The sequence below is a fragment of the Oryctolagus cuniculus genome, chromosome 1 (genome assembly GCF_051225735.1).
Source record: "Oryctolagus cuniculus isolate XC-2025 breed Fujian yellow rabbit chromosome 1, ASM5122573v1, whole genome shotgun sequence".
Classification (NCBI taxonomy): Eukaryota; Metazoa; Chordata; class Mammalia; order Lagomorpha; family Leporidae; genus Oryctolagus; species Oryctolagus cuniculus.
In genome coordinates this window covers 2,719,649-2,734,674 of record NC_142867.1, presented here as the reverse complement: position 1 = coordinate 2,734,674, position 15,026 = coordinate 2,719,649, and the positions used below count along the sequence as shown (strand labels likewise).

Below are 15,026 nucleotides of genomic sequence, written 5' to 3'. Positions count from 1 at the left end.
ACGGCACCACCGGAGCCTGCCAGGCCGCCCTCGGGGAAGCCGCCCGCCCCTGACTGCAGGGTTTCCTGGGATGTGATCTGGGAGACTGGGAGCAATCGGGCTAGAAGCTGAGCTGGTGCCTCCTCCCAGACGCGGGGCTGCGTTGTGGCCAACGCTGTGCCTGGGGCGCCTTCCGGAAGGCGTGGCTTGCCTTGGAGGGGGCCGGGGAAGAGACCCCCTCTCCTTCTCAGCCGCTGAGGGGCTCTCAGGGCTCCTCGGGCAGCAGGTGCTTCCCTGATGGCTGGAGTGGATCTGTGACCCCCCCCCCACCCGGGGCAGAGCTAGCAGTGACCTGAGACCATGACCCTGAGAGCCGCCGCCAGCTGGTTTCGTGGTCTCGGGGCAGTGGCACGGAAGCACCTGCTAGGCTGCTTTCAGGAAAAGTGGTCCTGACGCGGGGCCCTGGGGAGAGGACGGGGCTGCATCCCAGACACGGGAGCTGGTGTTGCCGGTCGGGGGACCACGCTCCAGGGACTGCGCCATCCGCTGAGCTGTGGCTGCGCCAGAGCCGGGGGGGGGGGGGGGGCGTGGCTGCGCCCCGGTGAAAGTTTGGTTATGGCAGCAGCCAGTTCAGTGGCCCCAGCTTCTGGGTGTCTCCTGGCTCTGAGCTGGTGAGGCTTCGGCTAACGGCTCTGTACAGAGGCAGAGTGTGTCCACTTCCTCGGCCACCTCCCTGGGCACTCCAGATGCAGCAGGTGCACAGACTGACCACCGAGGCCACCTGCCCCGCCCCCTCTGGGAGCTCCTCGTGGCCCCACCCAAAGGCCCACGAAGCCCTAAGCCTCACCCCAGGAGCTGCCCGGCCTCCTCCTCCTGGGCGGCCCCGCACCTGTGGTCACAGCACCCACGCTGCGCCCAGCTCTGCCTGTGAGGGGCGCCCCAGTCACGCGCGGCGTCTCCCCACAGGCTCACCATGCACAGCCGCGTGCCCCTCGTCTGTGACTACGGCTCGGGCCTCAGCAAGGTGGGCTTCGCAGGAGCCGAGGTGCCCCAGGCCGTCTTCCCAACCATGCTGGGGAAACTCCGGCACGACGTGAGTGACGCAGGGGGCAGGGCTCCTGCAGGCCGCCGCTGCCCGTCAGCCGCTGCTCTGTCCCGCAGGGTGGCCGGGGAGACCACGGGGTGGGCCGGGGGTGGCCCAGGGACTTGGGCTGATGCCCCCTCTCGGGAGCTGCATCACAGGGAGAGCCACTGCCCAGGCTGGGCAGGCCGGGCACAAGGACCCATGAGGTGGGCCCGCTAGGCCCCGGCCAGCTGCCCTTCCCCCACCCTGCTCTCCCGGCTTCTCCCAGGCGCAGCTCTGAGCAGCCCCTCTGCCTTTGAGATACACGGGCCCATTCAGACCCCCGCTCTCAGGAGGAGATCAGGGATGGGCAGGGCCTGGGGCCCAAGGTTGTCAGACGTCCCGGCTTCCTGAAGGAAGTCAGAAATCTGGGCTGTGGCAAGATGCGCGCTCCATAAACGGAGCTCTCGAAACCGCCGTGGGGCCATCGCCACCTCCATCCACGACACCTGCCTCCCCCGGCCCTCGGGGACCCCCGTTCTGTCCCAGGGCAGTGTGGCTCTGAGTGCTGTAGGGAGCCTCCCTCAGGGAGCCCCCCGGGTGCTCCACCCTCCGTCCGTGGACACACCCGCCCTGGCTGCGAGTTTTGGGGCGGAATTTCTGGACCCTGGGGTGAGTCTGTGTTGAAGATATCCAGGTTTCCGTGTCGACTCTTAAGTAGGAACTCACGTCCCCGCAAGCCCTGTGCGGACCGAGAGCGGCCCCGTGCACTCCCCCGGGGGCGGCGCCTCCATCTGGGGGACCATGGTGCTTCTGATCGGAGCAGCCCCCCCGAGGGGGCACAGCCTGGGGCTGCAGATCCCCGGGGTGTGGGGGGCCCTGGGTCTCAGCACCCGTCCTGACACTGTGGCTCCCGGGAGTCCCAGCACCCCAGGCTCTGCGGGACTGCTACAGGTAATGGGGTTACACTGACGCCCGTTCCCCGCACCGGGGCCTCCATCCCTTCCTCCGTCAGTGGACAAACGGTAAGATGACCTCGGGGGTTGAGGGGAGGCCCCAGTGTCTTCTTCCCCAGGGGAGGGGGAGGGTCCCGCACCAGCGTGTCTCCTGCCATTGGACAGCATTGGGGTTAAGAGCTGGGGCCTCAGAGCTGGGCAGGGCGTGGTTCTGACGGCGGCTCTGGCCCCCTGGCCCCTGGGCCTTTGTCGCTGTCCCTGCTGTGGCGTGGCTCAAACAGCAGTCAGGGTTTCCTCTCCCCGCTGTGCAGGCTGCAAGTGCGAGACCCCGGGTGACAGCTCCCGGGCAGTGGGTTAGACAGGGAGCGCAGGGGATGGGGCTCCCCCGCCCCCGTTTCCTGCCGTCTGTCACCTCCTTGCTCTCTGCCCTCCGGGGCCAGTGTCAGGGTCCTGGCTTCCCTGGGGTCCCTGAGCAAGCCCCGCCCCCCAACCTGCATGGGCCCCTGTCCCTCTCCAGAGCTAAGCTCTGTGGCCCCCTGCAGTGCCTCTGCTTAATGTCCCAGGCACCCAGACCGGGGCGTCCCGTCTTCAGGCACCACGAAAGGGAGACCCCTCCGGGGAGGGCCTGTGGGAAGAGGGGCCGGGCAAGGCTCCGCCCACCGTCACCGGGTCCATTCATTGCAGCCCCGGCTGGCTGTCCTGCGGGTGCCCAGGCAGCACCAGGCCGGCCTTGTCGCTGTCCTTGTCACCTCCCCCAGCGCCCTCACCCCAGGAGAGCGAGACTCCTCCGTGCCCTCCATGCTCCCTGGTCCGCTCTCGGCGGCAGCGTGCTGACTTGTGCCCGTGCGGCTCGTGGCTTCAGTGGCCTCAGCCCACGGGGCCCCCACAGGCTGGGGGCGGGGGGAGCTGCCAGGTGTGGAGGTCAGAGCAGGAGACGGAGCCTCCAGGAGGCAGCGCCCTGCCCGAGGGCTGTAGGCGCTGGTGCTCACGCAAGTCCAGCTCTTCCGTCTTTCGAAAAGACAAACTGGGGGCGGGCGCTGTGGTGCAGCAGGTGGAGCCGCCGCCTGCGACACCGGCATCCTGTATGGGAGCCGGCTGGAGTCCCGGTTCAATCCAGCTCCCTGCTAATGCGCCCGGGAGGCAGCAGATGATGGCTGAGGGACGTGGGTTCCTGACAGCTATGCGGGGGGCCTGGGTGGAGCTCCTGGCTCCCAGCTGTGGCCTGGCCCAGATTGGTGTTGTAGGCATTTGGGGAATGAGCCAGTGAATGGAGGATCTCTCTCTCTCTCTCTCTCTCTCTCTCTCTCTCTCTCTCTCTGCATTTCGAACAAATAAGCAAAACAGAACTCCCAGGTCTTACTAGATCTTCTGTTGACTTCAGGGTGTCCCAGGACACCCCCACCCAGCCATGCCCCTCTCCTGCACCCGACCCCGACTGCACGCAGCCCTGCCGGCTCTGCTGTCTTGTCCAGTTCCTCTCTGTGCTCCCACACCAGGCCTAGGCCCTGCTAAAACCCCCACCCTTTAACCCCATCTTGGTCCTGGCTCCTGCCTCTCGGTGGGCCCAGGCCAGCACACAGGCCGCCATACATCCCCGTTGGCCGGCACAACGCAGGGTGTCCTGGGGTGTCGGCGGCCGCGCTGGGCTCATCCTGTAGGACCGTGGGGCAGAGTCTCCCAGTCCACCTTCCGGGACCAGCGTGGGCCACAGCACCTGTTCTGCACGGCTCCACTCCCTGGCTGCTCCCGGTTATTCCGTCTGCCAAGCAGGCACGAGCAGTGCCCCAGCCACGAACCCATCCCACCCTGCACCTGCCCAGGACCTCCCAGCAGCTGTGTCAGCCAAGGTCGCAGACGCCCACGCCGTGACTTGGGGTCCGCCCCTCGCCCCCCCCCCCGGGGGGCTCATCCTGCACCGACAGACGCAAGCCCCTAGCGCGCCAGGACCCACCCTCTGCACTGTGTTTTCCAGAAAGTGTTGGTGGGAATGGAGGAGGAAGACTGGTTCATCGGAGCCGAGGCTCAGAGACACCGGGAGGGAATCATCCTGCAGTACCCCATCTCCCGAGGGAGCGTCGGGAACTGGGACACCATGGAGAAGGTGGGCTTCAGCCTGTGGGGCCCGGGGCGCCCCCAGCGCCGGGCTGCATAACGCCCACTGCTATGGGAGCTGCAGGGGACCAGGGAGAGTGAGGCCTTGGTCCCAGATCGAAAGGAGCCGTCGATACGGCCGATCTGAGCCTCTGGCGCCAGGGCTTCCAGCCAGGGCCTGCGTGTGGGTCTGAACAGGTTGTGTCTGGCCTTGAATGGGGCTCACCGTCCAGCAGACGTCCTGGGGCAGCCCTGGAGGCCGACGTCAGCTCCAGGCATGGAGATCCACCTGTCGCCTGCAGGCTCCTGCTGAGGCTGGGGATGGGGGCAGAATCTGCTGCAGGCCCCTCATCCCCCCTCGGCCCCACCCCTGCCCATCACATGGGATTAGGGCCCCCCTGACTCCAGGGTCTCCCCTGGTTAGGGACCCCGGGGTCTCCCTGGAGCAGGGTCCCAGGGTCTCCCCTGGTTAGGGACCCCAGGGTCTTCCCTGGTTAGGGACCCCGGGGTCTCCCCTCGTCCCAGCCCTTGCTTCAGGCCCTCACCTGAAGGCCTCCCTCCACCCACCCTGTGCGCAGGGCCCGGCTGGAGGCTGGAGGCCCGGGGGCGGGGATGTACCCGGACCCTCGCGCACCTCCCGCAGCTCCCGCCCACTCCGCATCGTCTCCAGAGCTCATCACAGCGCGCAGCAGCCAGCTGTCCCCCCACGAGGAACGGCTGCATGCTCAGGGCTGCGGCTCAGACACGGAGATGCACCTGCTGCTGTCGGACGGATGGACAGACAGACAGACGAGAAAGACACGGACAGAGCGACGGGGAGAGGACAGAGGATGGAGCAGATGATGAGGGATAGATCCCAGATGACAGGGATGGATTGGACAGATGATGGACAGTTAGGTGATGGACAGATGATGGACGCACAGATGCTAGGTGTTGGATGATAGATGACAGAGGTAGATTAGATGGCTGACAGATGAGGGTAGGTGGATGATGGTTAGATCATAGAAGATAGAGAGGAAGAGATGGATAGGTGATGATGGGTAGGCGGGAGGTGACGGGGAGCCGACAGCGGGACAGACAGAGGCCTGAGCCCCTGCCGCCTCTCTGCTCCCCAGATCTGGCATCACTCCTTCTACCAGGTGCTGCACACCGCCCCGGAACAGCACCCCCTGATGCTGACCGAGCCCCCTTTAAACGCGCCAGCCAACAAGGAGAAAGCGTGCGAGGTACCAGGGCCTGGATGGCGAGGGGACTCCGGGAGCCCAGCTCCCAGCTCAGCCCCAGCCTTGGGGTCAAACCCAGGGCCTTGGCTTCTCTTTGCAGAGGAGGATCAAGACCGGTGGGCGAGGGGCCCCTGGGGCGGTCCCGACAGCAACCACGGCTGCGGGGGGTGCCGGGGACAGGCGGGTCGCTCGTGACTGCAAGACGCCGCACGGCTCTGCCCCTGCGCCCCGCCCTGCCCCACCCCACACCAGGCCTAGGTCTGGTTTCCAAGCTCCAAGGTCTTCTCTGAGCTGCACCTGGGCCTGCGGGACCAGGAAGGGGGCGGCAGAGGCCCTGACAGCATCACCCAGGTCGCCCCAGGGCCCAGGCTGGTAAAGGAAGGAAGGGGCCCGGGATGGACGGCAGAGTCCTCCCTAGGGCTGGAGACGGGGCCAGCTGGCCGCGGCTTCACAGAGGCGTGGGGCCCGCAGCGGTGTCCCGCCCTGACCCCGCTGTCCTCCAAGTCTCCCAGGCTCCAGGAGAGGAGCGAGCCCACTGCACAGCCTTGGAGACTGAGGGCGGCAGTGGGAGGAGCCGGCGTGCTTGCTGTCTCCGGCCCAGCTCTGTCCTGGGGCCAGTGGTGCCTGCAGCGGGGCTCATCTCGGGCCTGGGGAGTGGAGGAGCCCCTTCCCACACCGCCACCGCCAGCAGCTGCTGATGTCCCCAGATCCTGTTCGAGACCTTCAACGTGCCTGCCCTGTACCTGGCCAATCAAGCAGTCCTCTCTCTCTACTCCTCCGGGCAGACCTCCGGTGAGCAGCCCTGGGGAGCCCGTCCTGGGGCGCCCGTGCCATCTCCCTTGCACCCCGATGGGGGATGCCCGCCACAATGCAGCCCACTCCCTCCCTGAGAGGGAGGTCCGCGCTCCCCAGCCCGCTCCGGAGCCCCGGTCTCCGTCCCCACAGGTCCAGCCGTTCACTTACCATCCTAACACCGTGAGGTGTAGCCGACCACCGCAAAGCACTCCTGTGTTCAGGGCAGGTCTGCCCAGGTCTGGCACGGGTGACCAGGGGACATCCTGACCAGAAGATAGTGACCCAGCTAGCACCCCCGCACTGCCCCTCCAGGCTGGCCCTGCAGGGAGCTGGCACTATGGAGGATTTTGTGCAAATGGCACCATGAGATTTGTGGTTTGGGGAGCCGCCTTCCCCTCAGCACCGTGATGTGGGGTTCACTGCATTGCCATGTGCACCAGTGGCTCATTGCTTTCTGTCGCTGGACAGCGTTGCGTCCTGGGGTGCGTCTGTTCCACGCAGTCCCCCGTGCAGGGACACCGGGCTGTTTGCGGACCAGGGCGCTGCTGTGGCCATTCGTGTGTGTGTGTGTGTGTGTGTGTGTGTGTGTGTAGGCATAGGCATCTGCTTGTGTTCCTCTGGGGCAAATGCCTGGAAGGGAAACAGCTGGGTTATGCGATTGGCATTCATTTCACTTTTTAGACAATGTCCCAGATTAGGGGCAGGCGTTGTGAGACACCAGCTTGGGGTGCTTTGAAAGGGCTGGTTCGACTCCCAGCTCCTCCACTTCTGATCCAGCTCCCTGATAATGCACCCTGGGAGGCGGCAGGCGATGGCTCAAGTACATGGGCCCCTGCCACCACGTGGGAGACCCGGGTGCTGTCCCTGGCTCCTGGCTTCAGCCTGGCCCCGATGCGCAACGCGTTCTTGGCTCCCAGACTCACCAGGTGAAAGGAGGCGCTTCCCCAGCCCTGGTCAGCCCCCTGGCTCCCAATGCCACCGTGGCCCCCATCACAGGGGGCTGCTCCTCCCTGCTGCCTCCCCCACTGCAGGGAGACCCTCCCGGTGTGCAGGCGCCCCCAGGGGACCCGGGGCCAGACTGGTGCACAGGGATCCTCGGAGATCTAACTGCTAACGGGTGCATGTATGGGGCAGCCGTCCAAAACGGGAATCCCTCCCTGGCCTAGCACCCGCCCCGTCCGGGGAGGAGAGCGAGCTCCTGAGCCTCCGCCGTGCCCTCCGGCTGCCTCCCTCCTACCCCCCCCCCCGCACTCCCGCCTTCTGATGCCAGCATTTTCTCTTGTCCAGGAACCACCATTGAATCCGGGGAGGGGATGACGCACTTCGTGCCCATCAGCGAGGGCTGTCCTCTGCATCAGTCGACCATCCAGCTGGACATCGCGGGGCAAGACCTGACCTTGTACCTCCTGCAGCTGCTGTCAGCCGGCGGACACCCGCTACTGGGCACAGGTAGGATTCAGCCAAGCCCCTGGGATCCAACACCCTTCTGGGCTGCCCAACCCTCAGCCCTGGAACTGCAAAGCCACAGCTACTTGGCCAACACCCAAATTCTAAAAACAGCCCCCTCTGTTTAGGGGCGAAGGATGCAGCCCAAAGGGACGGAAGCAGCCAGGAGGGCCGCGAGGAGGGTGGGTGGGGCAGAGCACAGCTTCTCCCCGCCAGGCGCGGGTGTCCTGGGCACCTGGGGCTTCTCCTCCTAACGGTTGCCTGGGGGTGATGGTTAATGTGTCCTTGGAGATGGAAGGTTTAAGGGGAGACAGATTTGCCTACATCCAGGCATTTCGTGCACGGCAAGGAGGGGTCTGAATCCACATTTATTGCATCAAAGCCCAAGCCTGGAGAAAGGAAAACATCGGGAGAAGGCAGCCTGGGGAAGTCGGGGAGAGGGAGGGGTGGGTTCACAGCACCTGTGGGGAGGGAGGGGTGAGGCAGGAGCTGAACCTTCCCAGGGCCTTGGAACTGGGACGATGGGAGGGGCCCAGGCAGGGCCGCCGAGGGAGAGGCGGTGTGCCCAGGCTGACGGAGCAGGGACTCCCGGGTGAGGGTGCAGGGAGGCCCAAAGGCAGGCAGCTGGAACGTAGAACCCCGACTCCGAAGACGAAGCCGGGGCTCCAGGCTGTTTCAGCCCCCAGGTGAGCGGGCGGGGCAGCCAACCGCAGCTTGGAAAGTGCTGGCCGCATCCAGCCCGGCTTCCCGGGCCACCCGGTCCTCTGCACACCCAGGCTCTGGACGCCCGGCACCCAGCGCAGAACCTGGACGCCACAGCCGCCGGGGGCTCCCCTGCCCTCCCGCCTCTGACGCCCGCCTTGGTCCGCAGCTGAACGCGAGTGCGTCAGGGACCTGAAGGAGAGGTGCTGCTACGTGGCCCCCGACTTTGACAAGGAGAAGGAGAAGGCCTCACCCTCCTGCCAGGAGAAACACCAGCTTCCCGACGGCCTGGAGATCTGCCTCGGGCAGGAGAGGTTTTTCTGCCCCGAGGCGCTCTTCCAGCCGGAACTCATCGGTGAGGTCACCTCTCGGTTCCCCAAGGTCATAGCTGGGCTTTCCTAGGTCACTGCAGGACTTGGCCCCGGACACTGACAGGTCTCTCACGGAAGCTCTCGATACGGGGCGTGTGACGATATTCCGGGCACACGCGTGTGGTGGGCGGTTCTCCTGGTCCGGGTTTGTTTATCGTCCAGAGAGCGCTGTGGGCGTCCTGTGTCGCGATGCTGCCCCTGCCGACGTCTCATACGACAGTGGGTGCTGCAGAGGACCCAGGGCGCGGTGCTCTCTGTGCAGAGCGGAGAGGCCACTTCCTAGCCCCGAGTGGGACCACAGCCCCACAGTTCATCAACGTTCAATTTGGAACAAAAACCCGTGCATGTATTTCAAGATTCCCCTGTGTGCCAAAGACTCCTACTTTTAACTGCACATTCTATAGACTGGGCAAGGCCACGGGCACGACCCCGTGGAGACTCACAGGGGCCTGGCAGTGGGCACTCGGAGCCGAGACGGGGGAGCCAGTGGCCTGCAGCCGGGCGGCCGGCAGGGAGGAGCCCAGGTGTGCAGCCCCCAGAGCCGGCTCTGTGTCCGCCCAGGGAGAAACAGCGTGGGGATGCACATGACGGCCGTGCAGAGCGTCTGTGCCTGCAAGCCCGCGCTCTGGAGGGCCCTGCTCGGCCACATCCTGCTGTCCGGAGGGACCAGCTGCCTCTCCGGCCTGCAGTCCCGGCTGCAGAGAGAGATGGAGGAGCTGGTTTCGCCCGCGCTTACGGTCAAGGTAAGGGTCGCCTGACTCGCCCTCGGGGTTCCTGGCTCTCCGCGCTGCCCGGGGCTGGGCCATCGGGGTGCTGGGACTGGGAGACGGAACAAGCCCAGCCGGGGTGTCTGCAGGCTGCAGGAGCGAGGTCGCCCTCTGGCTTCCATCAGCGCTGCCTCTCGGCTGCCGGGCAGCCTGCTCCCAGGGCCCGCCCCCGGTGCCCGCCGCCCTCCTCTGGCTGGCGTCCCTCCCACCTCTGCTGCCGGCTCTCGGGCTCTCCGTGCCTGGTGCCCCTCATCTCAGGAGCCGTGGAATCCTTCCCGGCTCACCAGCCCTCCACCTACGGAGGGGGAGGGAGGGACAGCCACCCCCACCCCTGTGGAGAAGAACAGCATTCTCTCCCCTACGAGCCGGGCCACCTGACGCTCCAGCGGGGCCCGCTTTGCACAGACTCACGAGGGTTGGGGTCTCGCTTTTTCTGCCCGACAACGGTGTGACAGCGAGGCACGCTCAGGGGAAGTTGTTCCTGGAGTGCTGGTCTGGGCTCTTCTCCCAGCTGGGCCGTCTGATCCCCTCGGGCCAAGCTGGACATCGGCCGTGACCACCACACCCAGGCAGCCCGCCTGTGTGTGTGAGGCTGGGGTGTGCAGCAGGCTGGGTGCAGGGATTTTTTTTTTTTTTTTTTGAAAGGCAGAGTTACAGGGGTTGGGGAAGACGGAGTAAGAGAGAGATCCTGCATCCGCTGGTTCACCCCACAACAGCCGCGTCAACCAGGGCTGGGCCAGGCAGAAACCAGGAGCCAGGAGCCTCATCAGGGTCTCCCACACGGGTGCAGGGGTCCAAGCACTTAGGCCGTCTTCCAGGCCATTAGCAGGGAGCTGGATGGGAAGTGGAGCAGCCGGGACTGGAACCGGCGCCCACGTGGGATGCAGGCACTGCAGAGTGCGGCTTTACCCGCTACGCCACAGCGCTGGCCCCCAGTTTTTTCTGGTCAGAGATCAAAGTTCAGTTGTGCATGCGTATGGAGTCCCCTGTGTTCCTTCTGCACACTTTGCAAGTGGAGGACGGGATCTGCTCTGTGGAAATTCACTAGGAAACAAAACGACCAGGGCTCCGGCTCCTCCGTTTCTTCTTTCAAACTCAGCCTTGCTCAGCCCGGCCTGGCCCTGTGTGGCTCGCTCCCTGAAGCGCCCCCTGCCCGCCCTCCGGGGCTCACTCCCTGACACGCCCGCTGCCCCCCCCCCCGCTCTCTCCCTGATGCACCCCCCTAGGCTCTCTCCCTGATGTGCCCCCCCCACCCCAGGGCTCACTCCCTGATGTGCTCCCTGGCCCCCCCCCACTTGCTCCCTGATGCTCCCTCTGCCCCCCCACTCTCTCCCTGATGGCCCGCTGGCCCCCCCACTCTCTCCCTGTGTCGCTCCCCCTCTTCCTAGAGGAACGACACAGGACCCTGCGCTGTTCTTTCGTCTGCTCGGCCCTCCCCGGGTTTGCTGCTGGTTCTTCCCGGGTTGGCTACTGTCCCTTCCACCTCCGTGGAAGGGCAGTTCCCCCTGGCCACATTCCCCACTTCCGCAGGGGAGCGGCACACCGCCGGCCGGCTCTTCTCGGGGGCTGCACAGGTGTTCCCTTAGATGTTCCCCTTAGATGTTCCTGGTGCATGCCGTCTCTCTCCTCCTTTATAGTCCTCCTCCGCCAATCCTAACTCGGCTGCCCACACGCCGAGTACGCTGCTCTCCTCCAATCAGGAGCAGGTCCTACAGTTTATTGGCTGAACTGGAGGCAGCTGTGTAGAAGCTGTTTTCTTCTCTCCCAGCGCCATATTGTGGGAGAGCAGATGTATAGAATAAGTCTTAATTCCAGTAACTTAGTCTAGTCCGAGTTGCTCCCCACACCCTGATGCTCCCACTGCCCCCCCCCGATATGCCCGCTGACCCCCGGGGCTCTCTCCCTGACACGCCCCCGCCCCCCCCCGCTTGCTCCCTGATGCGCCCTCTGCCCCCCCCACTCTCTCCCTGATGGCCCGCTGCCCCTCCCCGCTCTCTCCCTGACACACCCCCTGTCCCCTCCCTGACACGCCCCCTGCCCCCCCTGCTTGCTCCCTGACATGCCCCCTGCCCCCCACTTGCTCCCTGACATGCCCCCTGCCCCCCCGCTTGCTCCCTGATGCGCCCCCTCCCCCCTCCCTGACACGCCCCCTGCCCCCCCTTGCTCCCTGATGGCCCACTGCCCCCCCACTCTCTCCCTGACACGCCCCCTGCCCCCCCCCCGTCCCTGATGGCCCGCTGTCCCAGGCCGTCTGGTTGGTATTTGGGCAAGCGCTCCTCTGGCAGACACTGCAGCCGTGAGTGGAAGTGGGCGGGGTGGCCGGGCCAGCTTCCTGTGGTCAGAGGAGGGATCCAAGGATGGGACCTGGGGGGGGGGGCGGGAATCCAGAATCTCCAGGAGAACGCTTGTAGGTGAGCTGGGGGCGGGGGCTGGGGCCCAGGCAGCAGAGTCTGGGCGGGGCTTGGGTGCCCTCGCTTTCCTCGCCCTTCTTTGGGGGTGTCACGCCCGGGTTCGCGGTGGGAGTGGGAGTGTCCGCCATGCTAATCGCACTACAACGACATTGTGATGAGTCACAGGGCCGCAGCGGCGAAGCCACGGGAGCTGTCCTCGCACACAGGCAGGGGTCTGGGAGATGTGGGCGGGGGTGGGAGTGCGGGAAGTGGGGGCTGGGCCGTGCAGGGGGGGGGTGCTGCGTGCAGGCCGCAGGGCGGCGTCAGCATGGACAGCGGGGGCTCCCAGGCACCTGGCGTTGTCTCTGCCGGCTGTGCAGACTCCGAGACCCGCTTTGCTTCCCCCTTTGTGGCTCTGTGCTTCTTTGCATCACCTTGAAATCACGCAAAGGGTCTTCAAAAATTCATGGAAAATGTGCATCACGAAAAACACCACGCAAACATTTCAAAAGTCTTTTTTTTAAAGATTTATTTATTTATTTATTTGAAAGTCAGCGTTACACAGAGAGAGGCAGAGGCACAGAGAGAGAGAGAGAGAGAGAGAGAGAGAGGTCTTCCATCCGCTGGTTCACTCCCCAAATGGCCACAACGGCTGGAGCTGAGCTGATCCGAAGCCAGGAGCCAGGAGCCTCCTCCGGGTCTCCCACGCGTGTGCAGGGGCCCAAGGACTCGGGCCTTCCTCCACTGCTTCCCCAGGCCACAGCAGAGAGCAGCCAGGACTCCAGCTGGTGCCCACACAGGATGCCGGCACTGCAGGCGGAGGCTTTACCCGCTACGCCACAGCACCGGCCCCTCAAAATCTTTGCAGCAACACGAGCTCATCTCCCAGCCCCACAAACTCCGCAGCGCGGGGGAATCTTCCCTCGGCCCACGCCAGCGGAGCACACGTGTGTGGTGGGCGGGGCCTCAGAGCTCCCTCCTCCCACCCCTCCCACCCAGCTCGGGTCTTCCAGGCCCCCTCTCGGGCGCCCTCCCTGCGGCTCCGCCCCGCACGCCCGCCTCTCCCCGCCCCTTGCGTGGTGCACACGCTGTCACGCCATCACGTGCGCCCAGAATGGTCAGCGAGCCGGCATAATGCCGAGTCCGGCCCTGAGCACGAGGCCTCAACCTTCCGGACCTCAGCGGCCTGGCGGGTGGGCGAGGGTCGCTCCCCGGCCCCTGCCCCTGCCCCTGCCCGAGGGGCGGCCCCCGGATGAGAGTCAGGGGCCGTGGAAAGCCACTGCCTGTAGAGCCAGCGCGCAAGGCGCAGCCAGGAGGCAGAAGTGGGGCGCAGCTGTGCCTGGTTCCTGGCGATAGGCCGGTTGGGCTGCTTGACTGATTTTGCTTATCCATGCGTCCTAATTCCTCCAAAAACTAACCCGCGCCTCAGGCGTGGTCCTGACAGAGGATAAATGCACCTGTCCCGGTAGACAGGGGCGTGCGTTTCAGGGACGGGAGGCGGGGCGTGGAGTTCCGAGTCTCCGCCCACTCGTAAGGAGTGGCCCCAGCCAGGCGGGAGGAAGGACCCCGGCCCCGTGAGGGTCTCCCTGGGGTAGGGGTTCACCCCGCCCCCGCCCCCACCCTGTGAGGTTCTCCCTGGGGTAGGGGGTTCACCCCGCCCCCACCCCGTGAGGGTCTCCCTGGGGTGGGGGGTTCACCTCGCCCCCACCCCCGCCCCGTGAGGGTCTCCCTGGGGTGGGGGGTTCGTCCCGGCTCGGAGAGCCCTGCTTTGACTCTGGTTTCTTTGCCTGCCTCCCCGCCCCCTGCAGGTGATCAGCTGCCCCTTCTCTGCCTACGGCGCCTGGGTCGGGGGCTCCATCTTGTGCTCGCTCTCCACCTTCGAGGACATGTGGCTCACCAGCTCCGAGTACAGCGAGGTCGGCTCCTCTGTCGCCTGCAGAAGAAGTTTCTGACCCGCGGCCGGACGCCTACCCCGTGCCAGCGCCAGCCGAGGCGCAAGGACCGCCCGCCCCAGCCCTCCATAAACCTGGCCGGGGAGCCACACCCCCTGCCTTTTGTCTGGGTGGGGGCAAGGGCACTTCCGGCCCTCGTTGGGTGTTGATCAGTAGGGACGGCTGAGCCACGCCTTGTACCAAGCACCCCCTGGACCCCGCAGCCTGCCTGTCTGCTGGGCAGGGGGCAGCAGGGCCTCTCCCCTGCACCTGCTCACCCACACCCTGCTGGTCGGGCCTCACCGTCTGGAGGGCACTCCTTTGTCATGGATGTGTCGCCCTGGTCTCTGTTACTATCACAAAATACCCATGATCGGGTGACTTTGGAGGACTAGGACTCCTTGGGCTGGTGTCTGGGGGGTTGTGAAGCCCCCTGAGGGGCCGGGGGGGACCACGTGGGGGACAGAGCGAGCACAGTAGCTAGGGTCCCTCCTCGTCCTCCGAAGCCGTAAGTTAGGGCCTGAGGTTTCCAGCACCTGAGCTGGGGGCGGGGGGAGGCGCTCACATCACAGCAGGGCATAAACCCACGCTCAGCCCTCTGCTGGGTTTAACCCGGGCACCAGATGCTCCCGCCCAGAGGCACACGCGGCTGCTCTCGCAGTGAGGCGGCCAGAACACGTCACACTGTGGAGGAACTCCAGCGGACCAGCAGAATACAGGCTGAGGGTGAAGCCAAGCCGCAGAGCGCGGCCGATGACCCGGTGGTGTAAACACAGCTCCAGGATGAGCACCAGAGCCGGGTTCCTGGCGCTAAGCGACACCGTAGGCCGGGCAGGGGCGGAGAGAGCAGCGCCGTCTCGGCCGCACCTCCATCCCCCCACCTTTGCCTCCTGTCTGTGCCTCGGGGTGTGTTCCACAGCCGAGCTGCCCAGGGACGAACCACATCCGACCACACCCGCGAAATAAACAGAAGAGGCTTCACCTGTGCCTGTGCCTGGGTGGGGGCGCCCCGCAAGAAGGACATTGTAAATCTTTTTGTCCTTCTTAGGGGCACACAACTTCAAACAGGCGAAAGGGGGGATATTCAGAACACGCCAGAAACTCCCCCGGTCAGGATCCACCTGCCGCAGACCACACTCTGGGTTCCCCACCGTCTGGCTCAGTGGCAGCAGCCACTGCCCAGCCGGAGTGCTTGCCATGATCCTGAGAGAGAGAGAGAGAGAGAGAGAGAGAGAGAGAGAGAGAGAAAGGGAGAGAGAGAGCGCGTGCAAGCTTCCATCTGCTGGTTCACTCTCCAGGCGGCCGCAACAGC

General features: G+C 65.6%; 1 protein-coding gene across 1 annotated transcript; it reads left to right on the top strand.

Moving 5' to 3' along the window:
• Positions 1–952: 952 nt before the first annotated feature.
• Positions 953–14,190, top strand: LOC138846839 (uncharacterized). The gene is made up of 8 exons (XM_070063729.2): positions 953–1,072; positions 3,971–4,099; positions 5,205–5,315; positions 6,020–6,104; positions 7,395–7,556; positions 8,425–8,610; positions 9,188–9,369; positions 13,592–14,190. Exons 1-8 carry the CDS (start codon positions 953–955, stop codon positions 13,733–13,735), a joined length of 1,119 nt encoding a protein of 372 aa, XP_069919830.1. The 3' UTR covers positions 13,736–14,190.
• The last annotated feature ends 836 nt before the right edge of the window (positions 14,191–15,026 follow it).

What these genes read in the sequence shown, in the direction of transcription:
- LOC138846839 (XM_070063729.2), top strand. Translation starts at nt 953, where the DNA reads ATGCACAGCCGCGTGCCCCTCGTCTGTGACTACGGCTCGGGCCTCAGC. An exon ending in CTCCTCCGGGCAGACCTCCG is followed by an intron (nt 6,105 to 7,394) that starts GTGAGCAGCCCT and finishes TCTCTTGTCCAG; the next exon opens with GAACCACCATTGAATCCGGG. An exon ending in ACACCCGCTACTGGGCACAG is followed by an intron (nt 7,557 to 8,424) that starts GTAGGATTCAGC and finishes CTTGGTCCGCAG; the next exon opens with CTGAACGCGAGTGCGTCAGG.